At 42.7% G+C, this 20,346-nt stretch overlaps 1 protein-coding gene and 1 long non-coding RNA gene across 6 annotated transcripts in view; one reads left to right on the top strand and one right to left on the bottom strand.

The window, feature by feature from the left end:
• LOC146673017 (uncharacterized) overlaps nucleotides 1-20,346 on the bottom strand; it is a 406,340-nt gene that overhangs the window by 62,310 nt on the left and 323,684 nt on the right. The gene's annotated exons all lie outside the window — the stretch shown is intronic.
• LOC146673020 (protein NLRC3-like) overlaps nucleotides 311-20,346 on the top strand; it is a 32,790-nt gene continuing 12,754 nt past the window's right edge. For 2 of the 4 annotated variants that reach the window (XR_014910382.1, XM_085401382.1), the window contains exons 1-9: nucleotides 311-1,523; nucleotides 1,608-1,739; nucleotides 2,243-2,350; nucleotides 2,727-2,779; nucleotides 4,644-4,928; nucleotides 5,461-7,252; nucleotides 18,640-18,813; nucleotides 18,969-19,142; nucleotides 19,355-19,528. Coding sequence is in view for 3 of the 4 variants with exons in the window: in XM_085401382.1 (XP_085257508.1) it covers nucleotides 1,468-1,523; nucleotides 1,608-1,739; nucleotides 2,243-2,350; nucleotides 2,727-2,779; nucleotides 4,644-4,928; nucleotides 5,461-7,252; nucleotides 18,640-18,813; nucleotides 18,969-19,142; nucleotides 19,355-19,528 (2,948 nt within the window). In the remaining variant the exon portion in view is untranslated. Of the gene's footprint in view, nucleotides 1,524-1,607; nucleotides 1,740-2,242; nucleotides 2,351-2,726; nucleotides 2,780-4,643; nucleotides 4,929-5,460; nucleotides 7,257-18,639; nucleotides 18,814-18,968; nucleotides 19,143-19,354; nucleotides 19,529-20,346 lie in introns of those variants that run through there. The other 2 variants (XM_085401383.1, XM_085401384.1) reach the window with 2 other exon arrangements.

Below are 20,346 nucleotides of genomic sequence, written 5' to 3' on the forward strand. Positions count from 1 at the left end.
CCCCATCTTATCTTAATGACCTTGTAGTACCATATCATCCTATTAGAGCACTTCGCTCTCGCTCTGCAGGCCTACTTGTTGTTCCTAGAGTATTTAAAAGTAGAATGGGAGGCAGAGCCTTCAGTTTTCAGGCCCCTCTTCTGTGGAACCAGCTTCCAGTTTGGATTCGGGAGACAGACACTATCTCTACTTTTAAGATTAGGCTTCAAACTTTCCTTTTTGCTAAAGCATATAGTTAGGGCTGGACCAGGTGACCCTGAATCCTCCCTTAGTTATTCTGCAATAGACGTAGCCTGCCGGGGGATTCCCATGATGCATTGAGTTTTTCTTTTCCAGTCACCTTTCTCACTCCGTATGTATTAATAGACCTCTCTGCATTGAATCATATCTGTTATTAACCTCTGTCTCTCTTCCACAGCATGTCTTTATCCTGTCTTCCTTCTCTCACCCCAACAGGTCGCAGCAGATGGCCCCGCCCCTCCCTGAGCCTGGTTCTGCCGGAGGTTTCTTCCTGTTAAAAGGGAGTTTTTCCTTCCCACTGTCACCAAAGTGCTTGCTCAAAGGGGGTCATGTTTTTTTTCTCTTTTTCTCTGTATGTATTATTGTAGGGTCTACCTTACAATATAAACCACATTGAGGGGACTGTTGTGATTTGGTGCTGTATAACTAAAATTGAATTCAACTGAATTGAATTGAATGTTTGTGTTTCAAACAGGAAAACCAGCAGAAATAAATGACAACCTGCCAGAGTTCAGAGAGTTTCTGAGGTGCTCACCTCACCACTCTCTGCGTGTTTCCTTCCTGCTTAGAGTTTACTTTCACTTCCTGAACTTCATGGAGTGGAACTTATTGCTGGTGTGTGTGTTTGAAGATACTGTAAGTTTGCTTTGTTTCCTTCTTTAACAGTTTGTATTTAGGAACTTTATTGTTTGTTCAGCTCATGTTTTATTTATTCACACAACAATATGTGTCTTTTTATTTCCGGTCTCCTACACCAAATTCAACAACCCAGGCAAGCAGAACCCAGCAGCCACTCGCACAAAGACGCCCCCACACCCACCAGAGTTTCCCCTATGCTCACGCTGCAGCAGCTTTGCGCTCACGCAGTTTATCTGCATGAGCAAACTTAATTTTGCTCATTCAGATCACTTTGGCTTTTGATGAAAGAAGCTTGTCAGTAACAGCAGTCACTGTGTATCAGTGAATGTATCATGTGTGCTTCATGGCTTCTTCTAGTGGACTGATAGCAGAAGTAGAGCAGCTGATTGCAGCTTCCTCTGCCTCACACTGCTGTCTGACTGCATTCAGCTGACACTGAGATGAAGCAGGAAAGAAGCAGCTGATATTTGGACAGCACACATGATGGAAATGATAATTTTAGTTGATGTGCACGCGAATTATTCGTGTTTCCTCTTCAGGTGAAGGTAGAAAGTGTGTGTGAGCTGATGTGGATTTGAATTCAGCAGCATGGATCTGTGTGAGGACAGAGAGGAGGGAGTCCCTCCCTCTAAAACCACTCAGAGGTGAGATGACCATCTCTAACTGTCCATGACTTTTCTCCATGTCACAGCTCAGCACTCACATCACTGCTCCATCATTATTCACAGGAATCAACCTGGGCTTGAACTTGGACCTGAACCCGAGCTTGAGCCTGAAACCAGCTGCGTGTGCTTACAGTGCAACTGCATGAAGTTTTTTATTTGTAGATTCACAAAAAGAAGACAGTTATCTAAGAAAAGGTAAGTTTGTGTCACTATTAAATTATCACTACACTTATTGGCAGTTTATATGCAGTGATATGGCTGTTCGATATGACCAAAATCTCATATCCCGATAACGATATATTCTGTGAATCTCGGGCAACTCGACTTGGGTGAAGTGTTTTCAGCTGGGTGTCATATATCTGGAGTTGAGTTTTTTGAAACTATTTATTTTTATACATGAGTTTTAACGGCTGCTATTTTCTTGCTGTGGGGAAAAGCCTGTTCTAATGTTTGAGTCTAAGGTTTACTTTGAGCACTTGACGGCTCTCTTTTGCTTCTCATCTCTAAATTCTCTCCATACTCTTTCATGTGATTGTTGTGTAGGCGGTAGAAGAAAAACAACAACAATATTTCGCAACACCATGAAACAAACGATAGACATGAAACGATAGATGTTTTAATTCATCATCCGATATATTTCGTCATCGCGCATAGCTCCATGCAGTAAAGAGTTTTATGTTTTTTTTTCTTCTTTTTAGCGTCCATCAGGGACTTAGCACTGAACCCAGCTTTGTGTCCTTAAAGAGTGACTGGTGTGAAAGGTGCTCTAGTGGTTTTGAAAGACAAGAACTGTCTTCTGCAGAGAGGTAAGATGTTAGTAACATGTACTTTTTAACTGATTAACTGTTTATTGCTACCCTAAATATCCTATTTAAATTACAAACACATCAGTCTTATTTAGACATTTTCTTAAAATCCAGACTTTGTTTTTGAAAGAACTGAAATTCCTCTTCTGCTACTTAATAAAAAAAAAAATCCCTCCAAGGTGTTCTAAATGTGCTTCAAAAAATAAAACCTTGAATTGGACTTTATTTTAAATACTGTACTGCCAACACCAGTTTGGGGTGTATATGGCTCATGCACTAAATGTTTGTCACAGTGTCTTCCATCATATTCATTAATTTAGGACAGTAACTTCATTTCTTGTGTAAAAAAGGATCAACTCGTGTTTTTTTTTTGTAGAAATATGATAAAAGAGAAGCAGAGGGAACCATCAGCCAAAACAGCATCAGCAGGTAGGATATTGCAAAACTTCAGAGCGGGAGTCAAAAGGAAATAAAATTTTGTATCCAGTAAGGGTCCTAGATAACCCCCCTAGATAATTAAGCCTACCACAGACATGATCAAGAGAGAGAAATATGAAGTCATACCGTGTGCTCCGGCATGGAAGGACAGGCGCCTGCATGGTATGATTTGTACCACCGGCAGATAAAGAAACTGGCCGTCCTACCAATAGCTGGACAAAGCTGGACTGAAAGACAGCACAGAGGCACTAATCATGGCAGCACAAGAACAAGCTCTGAGTACAAGATCCATAGAGGCTGGAGTCTATCACCCGGCAAGACCCCAGGTATAGGTTGTGTCAAGATGACCCTGAGAGAATCCAGAACGTAACAGCAGGGCACAAGATGGTACCAGGCAGGGCATACATGGAACGCCATAAACAAGTGGCCAGCAGAGTATACAGAAACATCTGTGCCACATATGGCCTGGAAGTCCAAAGATCAAAATGGGAGATGCTCCCTAGGGTGGTGGAGAATGTCTGAGCTAAGATCCTGTGGGACTTCCCGATATACACGAACAAAATGATGATGACTAATGTGGTCACAAATTTTAATTCCAACATGATAACCTTATTCCACCTACGATGTGGAGCTCCAAGTTTTTTGTTTGTTTGTTTGTTTTTTATAGATCCAATTTCAATCAGTTAAATCAGTAAAAAAGGACTTCTGGAAAAGAGCAGAATTCTTGGAACACTGTTTAATACACCAAATCGTATGGACAGCAATAAAATAAATACAGAAAACAGCAAGACAACAGATAGCAAAGCAAGCAAAGCAAATCCCGGGGTGTAGAGTCTTAGGCAAAGACAGCAGAGCCACACAGAGACAGACAGAAAAAAGCAGAGAACCGGAGTGTCCTCTGGCGCAGTATTATAGGGACCAGTAACCCGACCCGCTGGTGCTGAGCATCTTTCCACTTGTCTTCCAGCCAAAAACAGCAGGTGCAGGCTCAGGTACGGCCAGGGACAGAGTCAAGACTATGGCTAAGGGTCATCCGCAGATGGGTAACCTTGATTAACCCTTTGCTTTGGCTTATCAAAATAGGTCACGGCACATTCAAAAGTTAACACAGCAAGGGGCATAATCTTATGATATACATGTGAATACTTGGACTAAATATCAAATATATTGGGTAAATGCTTTAACATACTGATAAATACCCCAGTGTAGTTTTATAGTGTGTGTGTATACATGATTATATAATCCTTAAGGAGATTTTATTGTATTGTGTTCATTACTGACTGTAGACAGATGATAGTTTTGCTACATCAGAGCAAAATATCTTATGTTTATTGCAGATGTGTGGTACAGACATCACTCAAAAATTCCACTACACTAACCAACCAGATATAGTGGTACTAGACAAGCAGAACAAGAGGGCCGTAGTCATAGATGTAGCGATACCGAATGACAGCAACATCAGGAATAAGGAACATTAGAAGCTGGAGGAGTACCAAGGGCTCAGAGAAGAGCTCCTGGAGATGTGGAGGGTGAGGGTAACAGTGGTCCCAGTGGTAATCTGAGCACTAGGTGCAGTGACTCCCCAGCTAGGAGAGTGGCTCCAGCAGATCACAGGAAAAAAATTGGAGATGTCTTTCGAGAAGAGCGCAGTCCTAGGAACAGTTAAGATACTGCACAGGACCCTCAAGCTCCCAGCCCTGTGGTAGAGGACCTGAGCTTCAAGGTCTAGACCACCCACATGGGCAAATGGGGAATTTTTAATGTCTCTGTTGCATCATGTCTTAATTATTCTTTGGCACTGATTATTAAAAGAGTGAGTGAGATGTACATTTATAGCTCTTTCTTGTTCCTGTAGAGGAGGAGCTTGCCAGGGTACGGACAACCTTTGTGTGGAGGGTCTCACCAGAAATTCTTATACAGCTGCTTGAGGCCCTTGTAACAGAAAGTGTCTTCAATGATTTGGAGAAAGAATCGATATTGGAGGGGAACCCTGTTAGAGCTGATAAGGCACGTTGCTTTATTGACACAGTGAGGAAAAAAGGAGACAAAGCATGCAAGATAATGATCAGACACCTTCAGACCATAGATCCTTCTCTCTTCTTTCAACTGCATTTATACTCTGATCCATCTGCTCTGCAAGGTAAGTTCATTTATCTCTAAATGAATGGTCACCTTTCAGCTTGTTGAGGTATAAAAGTGTGAAACCTCAGAATTAATTGTAAGAAACCTAATTCTATAACATATGTTTGGATTTGTTGAAAGGCTGCAAAATATTTTCCAGAGGACATGGAGGTATTTTGATGATTATTATAAACCTATGAAACTACTTAGAAGATCAAATGTGAGCAGCATTTAAATAAACGCCAGTCTTCTTCACTTGGTAAAACCATGGAAACTGATTGCTTTAAAAAAAATGAACATATCATAAGTAAAGTATGTTAGGATTGGGTACATACGAAAAGCTGTAAAGTAATTCATTATTTTGTGGGTTTAATGTTTTCAGGAATTACATTTAGGAAATCCCGGAGCCCTTTTTGATGAATTTTGGGTAGAATGAGCATAAAAAAATATAATGAATATAATAAGCAGCAGGCAAAGTTCTTCACATAGCACCCCCAGACCAGGTTTGACTGGATATGTTTTTTTCCTTTTTTAATGTTTTTTTTATTCAGATAGTCTTCAGAATTGTCAGCCTAAACTTAAGTCCAACCTGAAGAAGAAGTTCCAGTGTGTGTTTGAGGGGATCGCTAAAGCAGGAAACCCAACCCTCCTGAATCAGATCTACACAGAGCTCTACATCACAGAGGGAGGGACTGCAGAGGTCAATAATGAACATGAGGTCAGACAGATTGAAACAGCAAACAGGACACCAGACAAACCAGAAACAACAATCAGACAAGAGGACATCTTTAAAGACTCACTTGAAAAACAGGAACTAATCAGAACAGTGCTGACAAAGGGAGTGGCTGGCATTGGGAAAACAGTCTTAACACAGAAATACACCCTGGACTGGGCTGAAGACAAAGCCAACCAGGACATCCAGTTCATATTTCCATTCACTTTCAGAGAGCTGAATGTGCTGAAAGAGGAAAAGTTCAGCTTGGTGGGACTTGTTCATCACTTCTTTACTGAAACCAAAAAAGCAGGGATCTGCAGCTTTGAAGACTTCCAGGTTGTGTTCATCTTTGATGGTCTGGATGAGTGTCGCCCTCCCCTGGACTTCCACAACACTGAGAGTGTGACTGATGTTACAGTGCCCACTGCAGTTAATGTACTTCTCACAAACCTGATCAGGGGGAAACTGCTTCCCTCTGCTCATATCTGGGTAACCACACGACCTGCAGCAGCCAATCAGATCCCCCCTAAGTATGTTCACAGAGTGACAGAGGTCAGAGGGTTCACAGACCCACAGAAGGAGGAGTACTTCAAGAAGAGATTCAAAGATGAGGATCAGGCCAGCAGGATCATCTCCCACATCAAGACATCACGAAGCCTCCACATCATGTGCCACATCCCAGTCTTCTCCTGGATCACTGCTACAGTTTTGGAGGATGTGCTGAAAACCAGAGCGGGAGGACAGCTGCCCAAGACCCTGACTGAGATGTACATCCACTTCCTCGTGGTTCAGGCCAAAGTGAATAAGGTCAAGTATGACGGAGGAGCTGAGACAGATCCACACTGGAGTCCAGAGAGCAGGAAGATGATTGAATCTCTGGGAAAACTGGCTTTTGATCAGCTGCAGAAAGGAAACCTGATCTTCTATGAATCAGACCTGACAGAGTGTGGCATCGATATCAGAGCAGCCTCAGTGTACTCAGGAGTGTTCACACAGATCTTTAAAGAGGAGAGAGGACTGTACCAGGACAAGGTGTTCTGCTTCATCCATCTGAGTGTTCAGGAGTTTCTAGCTGCTCTTCATGTCCATCTGACCTTCATCAAGTCTGGACTCAATCTGCTGGAAGAACGACAAATAATCTTCAAGTCTCAAATAACAGAATCTGCAGAGAAACACTTCTACCAGAGTGCTGTTAATGAGGCCTTACAGAGTCCTAATGGACACCTGGACTTGTTGCTCCGCTTCCTCCTGGGATTTTCACTGCAGCCCAATCAGACTCTGCTACGAGGCCTGCTGAAACAGACAGGAAGTAGCTTACAGACTAATCAGGACACTGCACTGTACATCAAGGAGAAAATCACTGAGAATCTGTCTGTAGAGAAAAGCATCAATCTGTTCCACTGTCTGAATGAACTGAATGATCATTCTCTAGTGGAGGAGATCCAACAATCCCTGAGATCAGGAAGTCTCTCCACAGATAAACTTTCTCCTGCTCAGTGGTCAGCTCTGGTCTTCATCTTACTGTCATCAGAAAAAGATCTGAATGTGTTTGACCTGAAGAAATACTCTGCTTCAGAGGAGGCTCTTCTGAGGCTGCTGCCAGTGGCCAAAGCCTCCAACAAAGCTCTGTGAGTACGTTTGTACTCGTTTCTATTTTTACATAAACAGTGTAATGATTTTGGCCCCCTTTAAAAAATAGGTTCAAGGTTCTTTATTTGTCACATGCATAGTTATATAACACACAGTGAAATGTAGCCTGACACGCTCCTCGACATGTGCAAAAATGTGTGTGTGTGTGTGTGTGGGGGGGGGGGGTGTAGAGGAAGAACACTGAACACTGAATTGTGCAAGTTCCCCCACCTAAAATGATGACAGAGGTCAGTAATTTGCACCAGAGGTACACTTCGACTGTGAGAGACAGAATGTGAAAAAAAAATCCATGAATCCACATGGTAGGATTTGTAAAGGATTTATTCGTAAATCAGGGTGGAAAATAAGTATTTGGTCAATAACAAAAATACAACTCAATACTTTGTAACATAACCTTTGTTGGCAATAACAGAGGTCAAACGTTTACTATAGGTCTTTACCAGGTTTGCACACACAGTAGCTGGTATTTTGGCCCATTCCTCCATGCAGATCTTCTCGAGAGCAGTGATGTTTTGGGGCTGTCGCCGAGCAACACGGACTTTCAACTCCCGCCACAGATTTTCTATGGGGTTGAGGTCTGGAGACTGGCTAGGCCACTCCAGGACTTTCAAATGCTTCTTACGGAGCCACTCCTTTGTTGCCCGGGCGGTGTGTTTTGGATCATTGTCATGTTGGAAGACCCAGCCTCGTTTCATCTTCAAAGTTCTCACTGATGGAAGGAGGTTTTGGCTCAAAATCTCACGATACATGGCCCCATTCATTCTGTCCTTAACACGGATCAGTCGTCCTGTCCCCTTGGCAGAAAAACAGCCCCATAGCATGATGTTTCCACCCCCATGCTTCACAGTAGGTATGGTGTTCTTGGGATGCAACTCAGTATTCGTCTTCCTCCAAACACGACGAGTTGAGTTTATACCAAAAAGTTCTACTTTGGTTTCATCTGACCACATGACATTCTCCCAATCCTCTGCTGTATCATCCATGTGTTCTCTGGCAAACTTCAGACGGGCCTGGACATGCACTGGCTTCAGCAGCGGAACACGTCTGGCACTGCGGGATTTGATTCCCTGCCGTTGTAGTGTGTTACTGATGGTGACCTTTGTTACTTTGGTCCCAGCTCTCTGCAGGTCATTCACCAGGTCCCCCCGTGTGGTTCTGGGATCTTTGCTCACCGTTCTCATGATCATTTTGACCCCACGGGATGAGATCTTGCGTGGAGCCCCAGATCGAGGGAGATTATCAGTGGTCTTGTATGTCTTCCATTTTCTGATGATTGCTCCCACAGTTGATTTTTTCACACCAAGCTGCTTGCCTATTGTAGATTCACTCTTCCCAGTCTGGTGCAGGTCTACAATACTTTTCCTGGTGTCCTTCGAAAGCTCTTTGGTCTTGGCCATGGCGGAGTTTGGAGTCTGACTGTTTGAGGCTGTGGACAGGTGTCTTTTATACAGATGATGAGTTCAAACAGGTGCCATTCATACAGGTAACGAGTGGGGGACAGAAAAGCTTCTTACAGAGGACGTTACAGGTCTGTGAGAGCCAGAGATTTTCCTTGTTTGAGGTGACCAAATACTTATTTTCCACCCTAATTTATGAATAAATTCTTTACAAATCCTACCATGTGAATTCATGGATTTTTTTTTTCACATTCTGTCTCTCACAGTTGAAGTGTACCTCTGGTGCAAATTACTGACCTCTGTCATCATTTTAAGTGGGGGAACTTGCACAATCGGTGGCTGACTAAATACTTTTTTGCCCCACTGTATATATATATATATATTAGTATATACATTGGGTGAGTGTGCAGTAGTAGCAGCAAGCAGGTGAATTCTTTACATTAAAATGAATAGACATCTGACTATTTTACAGGATAGACAATATAAACATATTTAAAATTAAAGGAATTTGAAATGTACATTGTGCCTTGGTTTAGTGTCTGGAAGAGTCCTGTCTCAGTCAATTATAGATGATGTGAGAGGGCGGGTGTGTGTGTTTAGGGCCCGGATGGCTTGGGGATAGAAGCTCCTCTTGAGTCTCTCTGTCCTTGCCCGGAAGATGCGGAACCTTCTACCAGATTGCAGAAGTTGGAACAGTTTGTTGCCAGGATGGGACGGGTCCTTCAGTATCTGCGCTGCTCTAGTCCGGCATCTCCTGGTGTAGGTGTCCTGAAGCGGGGGGGGGGGGAGCAATCCTGCAGCAGCGTTCTGCTGTACGGATCACTCTCTGGAGAGCTTTTTGGTCCTTTACACAGCTGTTCCCGAACCACGATGTCATGTTCTGTGTGAGGATGCTTTCCACAGCGCCTGTATAGAAAATCCTGAGGATCTTTGGAGAGACCCTGAACTTTCTCAGTTGTCGTAGGTGATACAGGCGCAGCCTAGCCTGTATATAATGGATATAAACCGCAGCACTGTGGCGGGACGTCATCTGTGATGCCACTGCAGGTGTTATGGATGCACCTGCGCAGCATGTACAAGAAGAAAGAAAGTGTACTTTATTGGTCCCCGTGGGGAAAATCGCTCTCTGCATTTAACCCATTCACTCAGTGAAGCAGTGGGCAGCCATTGGGCGCCCGGGGAGCAGTGTGTAGGGACGGTACCTTGCTCAGGGGTACCTCAGGGTAGCTGTTCAGGGGAATCGAACCCCCGACCTTCCGATCATGGGGCCACCACTCTACCTACTGAGCTATCCCTGCCCCCAACATCTCGGTGGCATAAAAAGCTGTTCCTCCCTTTGATTGCGTTCTTGTTGTTGTGTACGTGTGGCTGGCAGGAAGAGAGCTGCAGCCGAGAAGTCATCCAAGCAAGCATCCTTGTGTGTAAATAGCTTGTGTAAATAAAGCATGGTGCAAAGCATGGAAATGTCAGTGGGTCTGTTGTGGTATACGACAGACCCACTGATATACTCAGTCAGGTGTATCATACCTTTAATGTGTCACAGCAGCAGAAAGTATTAGGATTTCTGAGACATTTGTATATGCAGTTGTTATCAAAGTACAGATCCACTTTGGGTAGGTTTTAAACTATGACACATCATTTACATTGCTGAAATCAACACTGAACTGTATAGACCTGTGTCTGTGAAGGTTCTCAGTCATCCAGGTCATCGTAGACTAAGGAGCTTGCAAAGAAAAGTGTCTGGACTTCTTTGAGTTGCTTGAAGACTTTTCACCTCTCATCCAAGAAGCTTCCTCAGTTATAAGGGTCAATTGGTGGGGAGTCCCAGATTTAAACCCACTGGGAGTTTTCCCCCAAAGGGGGACAAAGGACCCCCTGATGATCCTCTACCTAATCACATGAGCCAATTTGTGAAAGTGGGTGTGGGACCTAATCAGCCAGGGTTTCGGGTGAGCTCACTGTGAAACCTGGCCCCACCCTATCATGTGATTTCCTGAGGTCAGATGGCTGAGTAAGTAAATTCTCTCGTGACAACCTTCTCAAACTGTATATCTTGACTCTCAGGTCCAGAATTTGCACTGCACTTTTCTACCAAACAGAATCTCAAAGGGAGAAAATGCAGTGGAGGCCTGCGGCACCTCATGTCCTGCAAAAAACAAAGGGTCCAACCAGTGATTCAAATTGCGTTCATCCTCATGAAGGAACTTACAAATCAAACTTACAATCAATTTTAATCAACTTTTCTTTGCAAACTCCTTTGACAATCAACTTTAAAGTTTTTTTTTAAGCTGCCCCACGAGTCTGGGGGTGGTAGACGCTGGTCTGAACAGATTAATGCCCAGCCATTTGTAAGACACACACCATTGGCGCTCAGCTATACAGATGTCCAATCATTCACTAGCTGGGCCAGCATCCTCATTTTAGGTTTTGATAGCGTTTTAGTTGGTAAAGCTCAGACAGAATTGAGCTGCGGCTTGGGGAAAGCCTCGAAGGAGACTGGTGGCTGCTCCCGGTCCTGGCAGATCCCCAAAGAAGGCATTCCCTAGGGCAGTAAAAACTCTGCATTATGAAGGTTAAAGACCTTTGAAGTAATTCAGTTTTCAGTGACAGATGCTTTAAGACACTACGATAATATCTAGAGGAAAAACCCAACAATCGTATAACCACCTATAAACAAGCACTTTGGCGACAATTTACTTTGGGTAAGGTAGCGATAACTACCGTGCCGATTTCTGAAATGAACAGAAGTGATGGTAAGCAGCTTTGGAAGAAGCTGGCATCCCGGTGCCAAAGCTTGCAGCTGCATTTGCATAGGACAGATAGAGGAAGAGAAACTGGCATCCTGGTTCCAAAAGCATGCTGCTGCATTTTGCCAATGGGGGATACAGGAAAGGGAAACTGGCGACTCATTCATAGAAAAGTTTGCTGCTATGATTGTTACAGTTACCGTTTAAAAAGGTGACATTTAGAATACAGTTACTTTGTTGAAATAAATGGATTACACGGCGGTACTTCCCTGTTTCATTTTGTCGCGGGTCAGGACTGTTTGGGTTTTGTTTGACAGCTATGTTCTGTTGTTCCAGGCGGCAGCGTTACGGTTGCCATGGTTACAGGGTGACGCTCTCTCTCTCTCTCTCTCTCTCTCTCTCTCTCCCTCTCTCTCTGCGTGTTTCCTGGGTGAGAGAGCGCTTTTTTGTTGTTGTTGTGCTAAGCTAAAAGGCAGAATGCTACATGCATAGCTCTAAAGAATGTAGCTTCATAGGCAGTGTAGTCCGTGCTGCAGGGAAAATGGACTGCCATACCCGTTATGTGTCTGTGAGCGAGGGAGGGAGAAAAAGGAAAAGTACGAGTTGTCACCGAGCAAAAACGGGAGCTGGAAGCATGTAAATACACTCAACAAAAATATAAACGCAACACCTTTGTTACTGCTCCCATTCCCCATGGGATGGACGTAGAGACCTAAAATTCATTCCAGATACACAATATAACCATCCCTCCCAAACAGTGGTCACAAATCAGTCCAAATGTGTGGTAGTGGGCACATCTGCTATATTGAGATAATCCATCCCACCTCACAGGTGTGCCACATCAGGATGCTGATCTGACATCATGAGTAGTGCACAGGTGTACCTCAGACTGCCCACAACAAAAGGCCACCCTGGAATGTGCAGTTTTGTCTCACAGCAAAATGCCACAGATGCCACAAGCAATGAGGGAGCGTGCAATTGGCATGCTGACAGCAGGAATGTCAACCAGATCTGTCGCCCGTGCATTGAATGTTCATTTCTCAACCATAAGCCGTCTCCACAGGCGTTTCAGAGAACATGGCAGCACATCCAACCGGCCTCACAACCGCAGACCTCGTGTAACCAGCCCAGGACCTCCACATCCAGCAGGCTCACCTCCAAGATCGTCTGAGACCAGCCACCCAGACAGCTGCTGGAACAATTGGCTTGCACAACCAAACAATTTCTGCACAAACTGTCAGAAACCGTCTCAGGGACGCTCAACTGCATGCCCGTCGTCCTCATCGGGGTCTTGACCTGACTCCAGCTCGTCGCCGTAACAGACTTGTGTGGGCAAATGCTCACATTCGATGGCGTCTGGCACGTTGGAGAGGTGTGCGCTTCACGGATGAATCATGGTTCACATTGTTCAGGGCAGATGGCAGCTGAGAATGTCCCAGTTCTTGCATGGCCAGCATACTCACCGGACATGTCACCCATTGAGCATGTTCGGGATGTGCTTGACCGGCGTATACGACAGCGTGTACCAGTTCCCACAAATATCCAACAACCTCGCACAGCCATTGAAGTGGAGTGGACCAACATTCCACAGGCCACAATTGACAATCTGATAGACTCCATGCGACGATGTGTTGCACTGCATGAGGCAAATGGTGGTCACACCAGATACTGACCGGTTCTGGGTCCCCAGACCCCCAATAGCGCAAAAAACTGCACATTCCAGGGTGGCCTTTTGTTGTGGGCAGTCTTAGGTACACCTGTGCACTACTCATGATGTCAGATCAGCATCCTGATGTGGCACACCTGTGAGGTGGGATGGATTATCTCAATATAGCAGATGTGCCCACTACCGCACATTTGGACTGATTTGTGACCACTGTTTGGGAGGGATGGTTATATTGTGTATCTGGAATGAATTTTAGGTCTCTACGTCCATCCCATGGGGAATGGGAGCAGTAACAAAGGTGTTGCGTTTATATTTTTGTTGAGTGTATAATAATAACTACAGCAGCCAAGAAGAGTGCCTGACGAGCCCAGTTGTAAGTAAACTATTAAGACTCGACTGTACACTGTGTTCGTGTTTTCCTCCGAAACAATAAGTTCCGTTGGAGCAGCCTTTCAACGCCTCTCTCTGTCTCTCGCAAGCAAAGTTGACCCACACAACAAAGTAAAGCTATTTTTTGGCTACCAGCCCGACACGGAACCCACCGTATTAGCCAGAGGTCCCTTTACTACGGTTCGGAGCTGCAGACCTTCAGTAACAGTAATAAATCACAGCAATATTACGTTCACGTAGTTGTAAACAGCATGATAATATATTAAGTAATCCAAAGTATTCAGAATACGTTACTGTCATTGAGTAACATAACGGAATACGTTACAGAATACATTTTGGGGCATGTATTCTGTAATACATTTTAAAAGTAACCTTTCCAACACTGGATGTAACCTGTTTGTGTATTACACCTGTCGATGGATTGTGTTCTGGCATGTAAATAAGAGGTAGGAGACAACACTGGATCCTTGGGTTCTATACTGCAACATCTGCAACACATAGAAATACAGGTCTGTGGAGTATGTGTGTCACACACCTGCTAGGGTACCTCTCCTCCAGCCATGGTGAAAGGAGCTGTTTCCTGCAGCCTAATCAATTCCACAATAATATAATAAACCAAATGCAATAAATTGTTTTAAAATATTAACTTAAGCTCTCAAAAAAACAACAAAAGCACAAAATAATAAATATATCACTGTTGAATAGCCAAAAACCACTTGAAGGAAAAAATACACAAAACAATACATCAATCAGACAAGCAAATATAACCCAAAAACCAGGACCCAACATTTTGGTGCTTATAATTCAAACATTAAACTCAAATACAATCATATTAAGAAACGCCATTCAACAGGCAATACAACACTGTACCACAAACACAATCAATGAAAAACCACATTCCCGGAACAAAAAACCATCTCGATACCTGCAACACATAGAAATTCAGGTCTGTGATCTGTGTGTCACGCGCCTGCTAGGACACCTCTCCTGACAGAACACAGTGCATGCCGTTAACAAAATACGGCAGCGATTCCTTTCAGCTCCTGCTAGTGATCAGGCTAACTTAGCATGCAAGTACTACAGCTGCATCCTTGGTCTAAAACTTATTAAAAACTTGTATTAGTGAACTCAGCCTCCTACCAAAATTACACCAAATGAGTCTGTTAACAAGTGACCAAAACGCAGCAGTTCGGGTATATTCAAATTGCAGCTTGAGGCCTTAGGGAACTTTTGTTAGCTCAAAGCAACGTGACAATGGCAATGCTGAAAGGAGCCGTGACCGGGGCACACATGCATGTGCCTACGTTATCACGCAGCACATAACCACACAACACACACAGACATAGGCAGGATGTTTTGGTGAAATTCAGAAGTATTTAACACATATGCTACATTCACCCCCCGAATTTCACCAAAATCACTACACATCTGAATGTTACTACAGAAGAACCTGGCACCTCAATGCCAGAAGGTTTGCTGCTGCTGTTGTGATGATAAATGCAGTGAAACTGGCCACTCATTGACAGGACGCTTGCTGCTTCATTGCAAATCAGGGATACAGAAAGAGGCAGACATCTCGGTGCCGGAAGTTTGGTACTAGAAAATCTTGATGCTGCGTAGCGAATGGGGGATGAAGGAAAACCTGACAGCCCAGTGCAATCCCCCCCCCCCCCTCTGGCAAATACGTTGGGTTCCGTGTCGGGCTCATAGCCGAAAACTAGCTTTACTTTGTTGTCTGGGCCAAATTGCTAGCGAGAGAAAGAGAGAGGCATTCCAATGGAACTTATTGTTTCGGAGGAAAACACGAAAAAAGTGTACAGCTGGGTCTTAATAGCTTACTTACAACTGGGCTCGTCAGGCACTCTTTTTGGCTTTAGTGGTTATTATTATATTTGCATGCTTCCAGCTCCCGTTTCTGCTCGGTGACAGCTCATACTTTTCCTTTTTCTCCCTCCTCGCGCTCACAGACACATAACGGGTATGGCAGTCCATTCTCCCTGCAGCATGGACTACACTGCCCATGAAGCTACATTCTTTAGGGCTATGCCTGTAACACTCTGCCTATTGCCTTCATATTAAATCATTTTTGTGAATAATTTTTTTAAATATTTCTTCACGTCATTATGCAGGCCGCAAGTAGAAGTGACATGGGCCGTGAGATTGAGACATAGCTATTAGAGCCTCTTAATGCGTGTTTTCTTTGGGGCGTGGAAACCAAAAATAGAGAGGGCATAGCTGAACATATGAAACAGGAAAATACCACAGTGTAATCCCTTTATTTCAGCAAAGTAACTGTATTCTGAATACCACCTTACCACCTGTAATGGAATACAGTTATTCATATTGTGTATTTTAAATACGTAACGGCAGTACATGTATTCCGTTACTCCCCAACACTGATGGTGTTTAAAGGCAGGTGCGCGAAGATGAGCTTGTCCCTCCTACCTGGTGTTGACAGGTGTGTGGAGCTACGAAGTACGCTGTAGCTTTGCTGTTGGAGTTGCAATTTGCTTCTGCACATAAAACATTTGGATGTGTGGGGACAAGAAGCAGTTGACCCAGGCTACGGTCCAGTCTGAATCTTTAGCGAAAGAATATTCTTGGGATATTAGGTACGGTTCTTCAGACATCTTTAGGAGGTTTAGTTGTCTTAAGTTGTTCACTCACAATCTTGTCTTAATTCCTGGAGTCTTGTTCTTCCTTTCTAAAGCATTCTATTTTAGCCAGAAGAATGTTAGTACATCTTCTTATGTTGGTAATCCAAGCTCATACCTTATATCTCATCTTCAGTGCAGAGATCTGATTTTTACATTTATGACGTGGCTCCTGTAATTGTAGAGAAAAAAATAAGCCATCAGAAAAACCATCGAGTATGGAGAAAAAACTCAACTGAAATTGTTTCTTCTCAGAAGTAATGTATTATTATAACTGGATTCAGTGGTTCTGGAAGGCTACTGTAACAATCTTTCACACAGAAATACATTTTGCTTCTTGCTTTTCCTTTGGTGTTTTCTGACAGCAATCATTGTTAAATTAATTTGGCATTTCAGATCATCTTGTCTGTGAAGGTTCTCAGTCATCCAGGTCATCGTAGTCAAAGGAGCTTGCAAAGAAAAGTGTCTGGACTTCTTTAAGTTACTTGAAGACGTTTCACCTCTCATCCGAGAAGCTTCTTCAGTTCTAAGGTCAAATGATGGAGAGTCCCAGATATAAACCTAGTGGGAGTAACCCCCCCACAGATGGTTTGAAAGAGGAGTGAAAGAAGCCATCTATGTCCACTGTGAGCGACCATCTTTGAACAGAGGCGGGTGTTTACGACACCAACTCTCTGCCATCTATAATCCAGTTTTGAGATCCCTTCCCAGACGCCTTAACGCCCACTCACATCCTGGACCATCTGATCTCAGGAATTCGCATGATAAGGTGGGGCCAGGTTTCACAATGAACCCACCCACGCGATTAGAGGATCATCAGGGGGTCCTTTTGTCCCTCTGTGGGGGGTTACTCCCACTAGGTTTATATCTGGGACTCTCCACCATTTGACCTTAGAACTGAAGAAGCTTCTCGGGTGAGAGGTGAAACGTCTTCAAGTAACTTAAAGAAGTCCAGACGCTTTTCTTTGCAAGCTCCTTTGACTTCAGATCATCTTCTTCAAATGCACCTTTTAACTGGGGGGCTCTTTTATATCATTAATGTTTGTAATCCAGCATTATATATTATGTTAAATAGGTAATGAGTAGAGCAGGGCGATATGACCAAAAATATTTATTATGATATACATTTGAAAATTTGTGATAATGATATAACTGACGATATAATTGACACTAGACAAATACTTTACAACTCCACAACTTTATTAGTGCAAAAAAAAAAAAAATCAATGTATTTTCACTTAAACAAGCAGCTGTTTATTATGTGCATTAAAGTTATATAAAAATTTAACAGTGCAAATGTAAATTCCTTGCTGACAGTTTAACAAAAAGGCATTTCTAGTGGAAAATGGCTATATCCTCTACATAACCATGTATAATATCCACAAAACTTATATACACACAATACGGTAGTGGTGGGCGGATCGATCCAAATATCGATAGTACCGATACCAAGTCGGCATCGGTATTGGATTGATACTAGCCTAGTGAGATTGATTATTTACTTTGAGTTCTGCTCGTTTTCGGCAAAGACGAAACAGCCACGTCGCTGGACTTGCCGCTCCTGTGAATTTATTTACATATTAATTATATTTTTACCAGTTTTTGTTGTTGAGAATTTTAATTGTAATTTTTGTATTATAGTTTATCAACAGTATGTGTTTTAATTTATTTTACTGGTTTGCGTGCACTTAGGATTTTTCAAAAAAAAGATCGCCACCACGCCAGACCCAATGGCATTTTCATGCTTCGTAGCATCATTTATTCTTAAAATAATCGTTTCTGTAACAGTAAATTCAACGGCTGCAGCTCTCCCACTGCCAGCCGTACACATCACCACCACCAAAACTGCAGCGGCATCACAGCATCTGCCATGTGTGTATGAAAACAAAGGCACTGCGCATGCGTGTTTTACCCATATTCTATCGCAATATTTCATTTTCTTATCGTTGCCCATCGTTATACCGGTATTACCGTGAACGGTATGATATTGCCCAGCCCTAGTAATGAGTGTAATAATGTGAAAACAAAGATGTATCTTGCTGTAATTTTTGATGGTGTGGATTTCCACTATCATATTCCAGAACCGGGTTCTGTAATTTTTGCATCAGCATGAGACGACTTTATTTTCAATCGTGATCAAAGTTTGTTTTCAGAAGTAGAAGCTAAAGCGGTGCTGTTCTTAAGGACCGAGTGCTGCCCTTCAGCAGATGTCCTGAAACTGGCCAGTCTAGTCTGGCAAGGCTAGTGACATTAAAAGGAAAGAAGCTCAAGTTGCTTGCTTCATATAGAGAATTAAATGAGAGAAATGGTCCAAGACGGGACAAATAGGACTTATTTTGGCCTGAATATACACAGATATTAAAATCTTCCCTGTTTTCCTTTTAGATATGTTGGTATAATTGTGTTATTTTATAATGTTTTTATGTTGGTATAATTGTGTTATTTTATAATGTTTTTATTTTTTCCAGACACAATTTTTAAGTTTATTTATTTTTGTTTGTTTGCTTTTAGATTGAGCAGCTGTAACCTCTCAGGTAGAGTCTGTGAAGATTTGTTGTCAGTTCTCAGCTCCCAGTCATCTAGTCTGAGAGAGATGGACCTGAGTACCAACAGCCTGAAAGATTCAGGAGTAATAAAGCTGTCTGCTGCAGTGGATAGTCGACACTCTAAACTCGAAATTCTCAGGTCAGATCAAGTGCTTGTTGTAGTTTCTTATTATTTTTCATTATTTATAAAATTTCAAGACAACCTGTTAAACAAAAGGCAATAAAAATTATTTAAAATTTTGGATTAATCATTGCTAATTATTGATTTTTCATGTTTTTTTTTTTAATTTCCAGACTGAGTGTGTGTAACCTCCCCAAGAAATGCTGTGAATCTTTGTCTTCAGTTCTCAGCTCTCAATCTTCAAGTCTGAAAGAGCTGGACCTGAGTATCAACCACCTGCAGGATCCAGGACTGCAACTTCTATCTACTGGACTGCAAAGTCTAAATTGTAAACTGAATACGCTGAGGTCAGGTTGAGGTCAAATTATATTTGTTTGTTTAATTAACAAATCAAATATCTAGCCAATAAATGTCAAGCCCATCTATATGTTGTTTTATCAAAGTAGGGCATTAAAGAATTCTGAAAAAAAGAATATCGCTTAATCTAATAGTTCCTCACCGCACCCTTGTTACAATTTAACAAGGGCATTTCTTTTAATGGTCATATTATTTTTTTCAGACTAAGTCAATGCACCTTCTCAGAGAGAAGCTCTGAAGCTCTTTCCTTGGTTATCAGCTCCCAATCCTCTAGCCTGAGAGAGTTGGACCTGAGTAACTCTGACCTGCAGGATTCGGGAGTGAAGCATTTATTTGTTGGACTGGAAAGTCTAAACTGTAAACTGGAAATTCTCAGGTCAGTTTAAAAATTTTCCATCAAAGATCATTGAACACATTATGTTTATAACTGAATCAATAGATCATCTTTATAGAAGATGGATCGTCAGCTTTGCCTTTGGATGGATTATTACCTTCTAAATTACTGTCTTATATTTTTTCATGGTGGAACTTTTTCATAATTTCTTCTGCTCTTTTTGAAATTTAGTGCAGTTTTGCTTCCATAACATACCAAGTTCCTAAGAAAATGTTGGAATGATATGTTTAAGTGTTGGTTACTGTCCATGTTTCTTTATATTATTGAGACTATGTGGAGTGTAAATGAAATAAGGACCTAGTTTTAGTAAAACTAAAAGTGACTCATTTATTTGGCTGGAAGAAGGTGTGATAGAGGGACCCAAATGCACACAGTGTTGCAATGCAAGTCAATGTTTTGTTCAGAGATTTTCAGTGTTCAACTTTTCAACTGTCATCTCAGCCCAGTACCACACACTCTTCTTCCTCTGGAACAGCAGCAACTGGAATAGGGAAGACATGTTTACTGTGATGGATATCCGCTGTGCCAGCCAGCTTTCCCTGGCACTGTCCCCTGAACCCGCTGCTTCACCACTCCCATGCAGCCACAGCAGGCGATTTAAAACATAAACTACAAAGAGAGAAACTGAAAACTACAAACTTATTGAAAACTGAAAACATGCTAGGCCTGAAAACACTGCCTATGGGAAACACTGGGTCAGGGAGAACAGAACTCCCACAAAATACCCTAACCCTAACCCTAACCCCTAACCCTATCCTTCAAGCCCAGTCCTCTACCAGAGGCCTGGGAGCTTGCGGGTT

Source organism: Rhamphochromis longiceps, linkage group LG3, assembly GCF_057381845.1.
Source record: "Rhamphochromis longiceps isolate RC_006_pf linkage group LG3, R_longiceps_female_GT1.1, whole genome shotgun sequence".
NCBI classification, from domain to species: Eukaryota; Metazoa; Chordata; class Actinopteri; order Cichliformes; family Cichlidae; genus Rhamphochromis; species Rhamphochromis longiceps.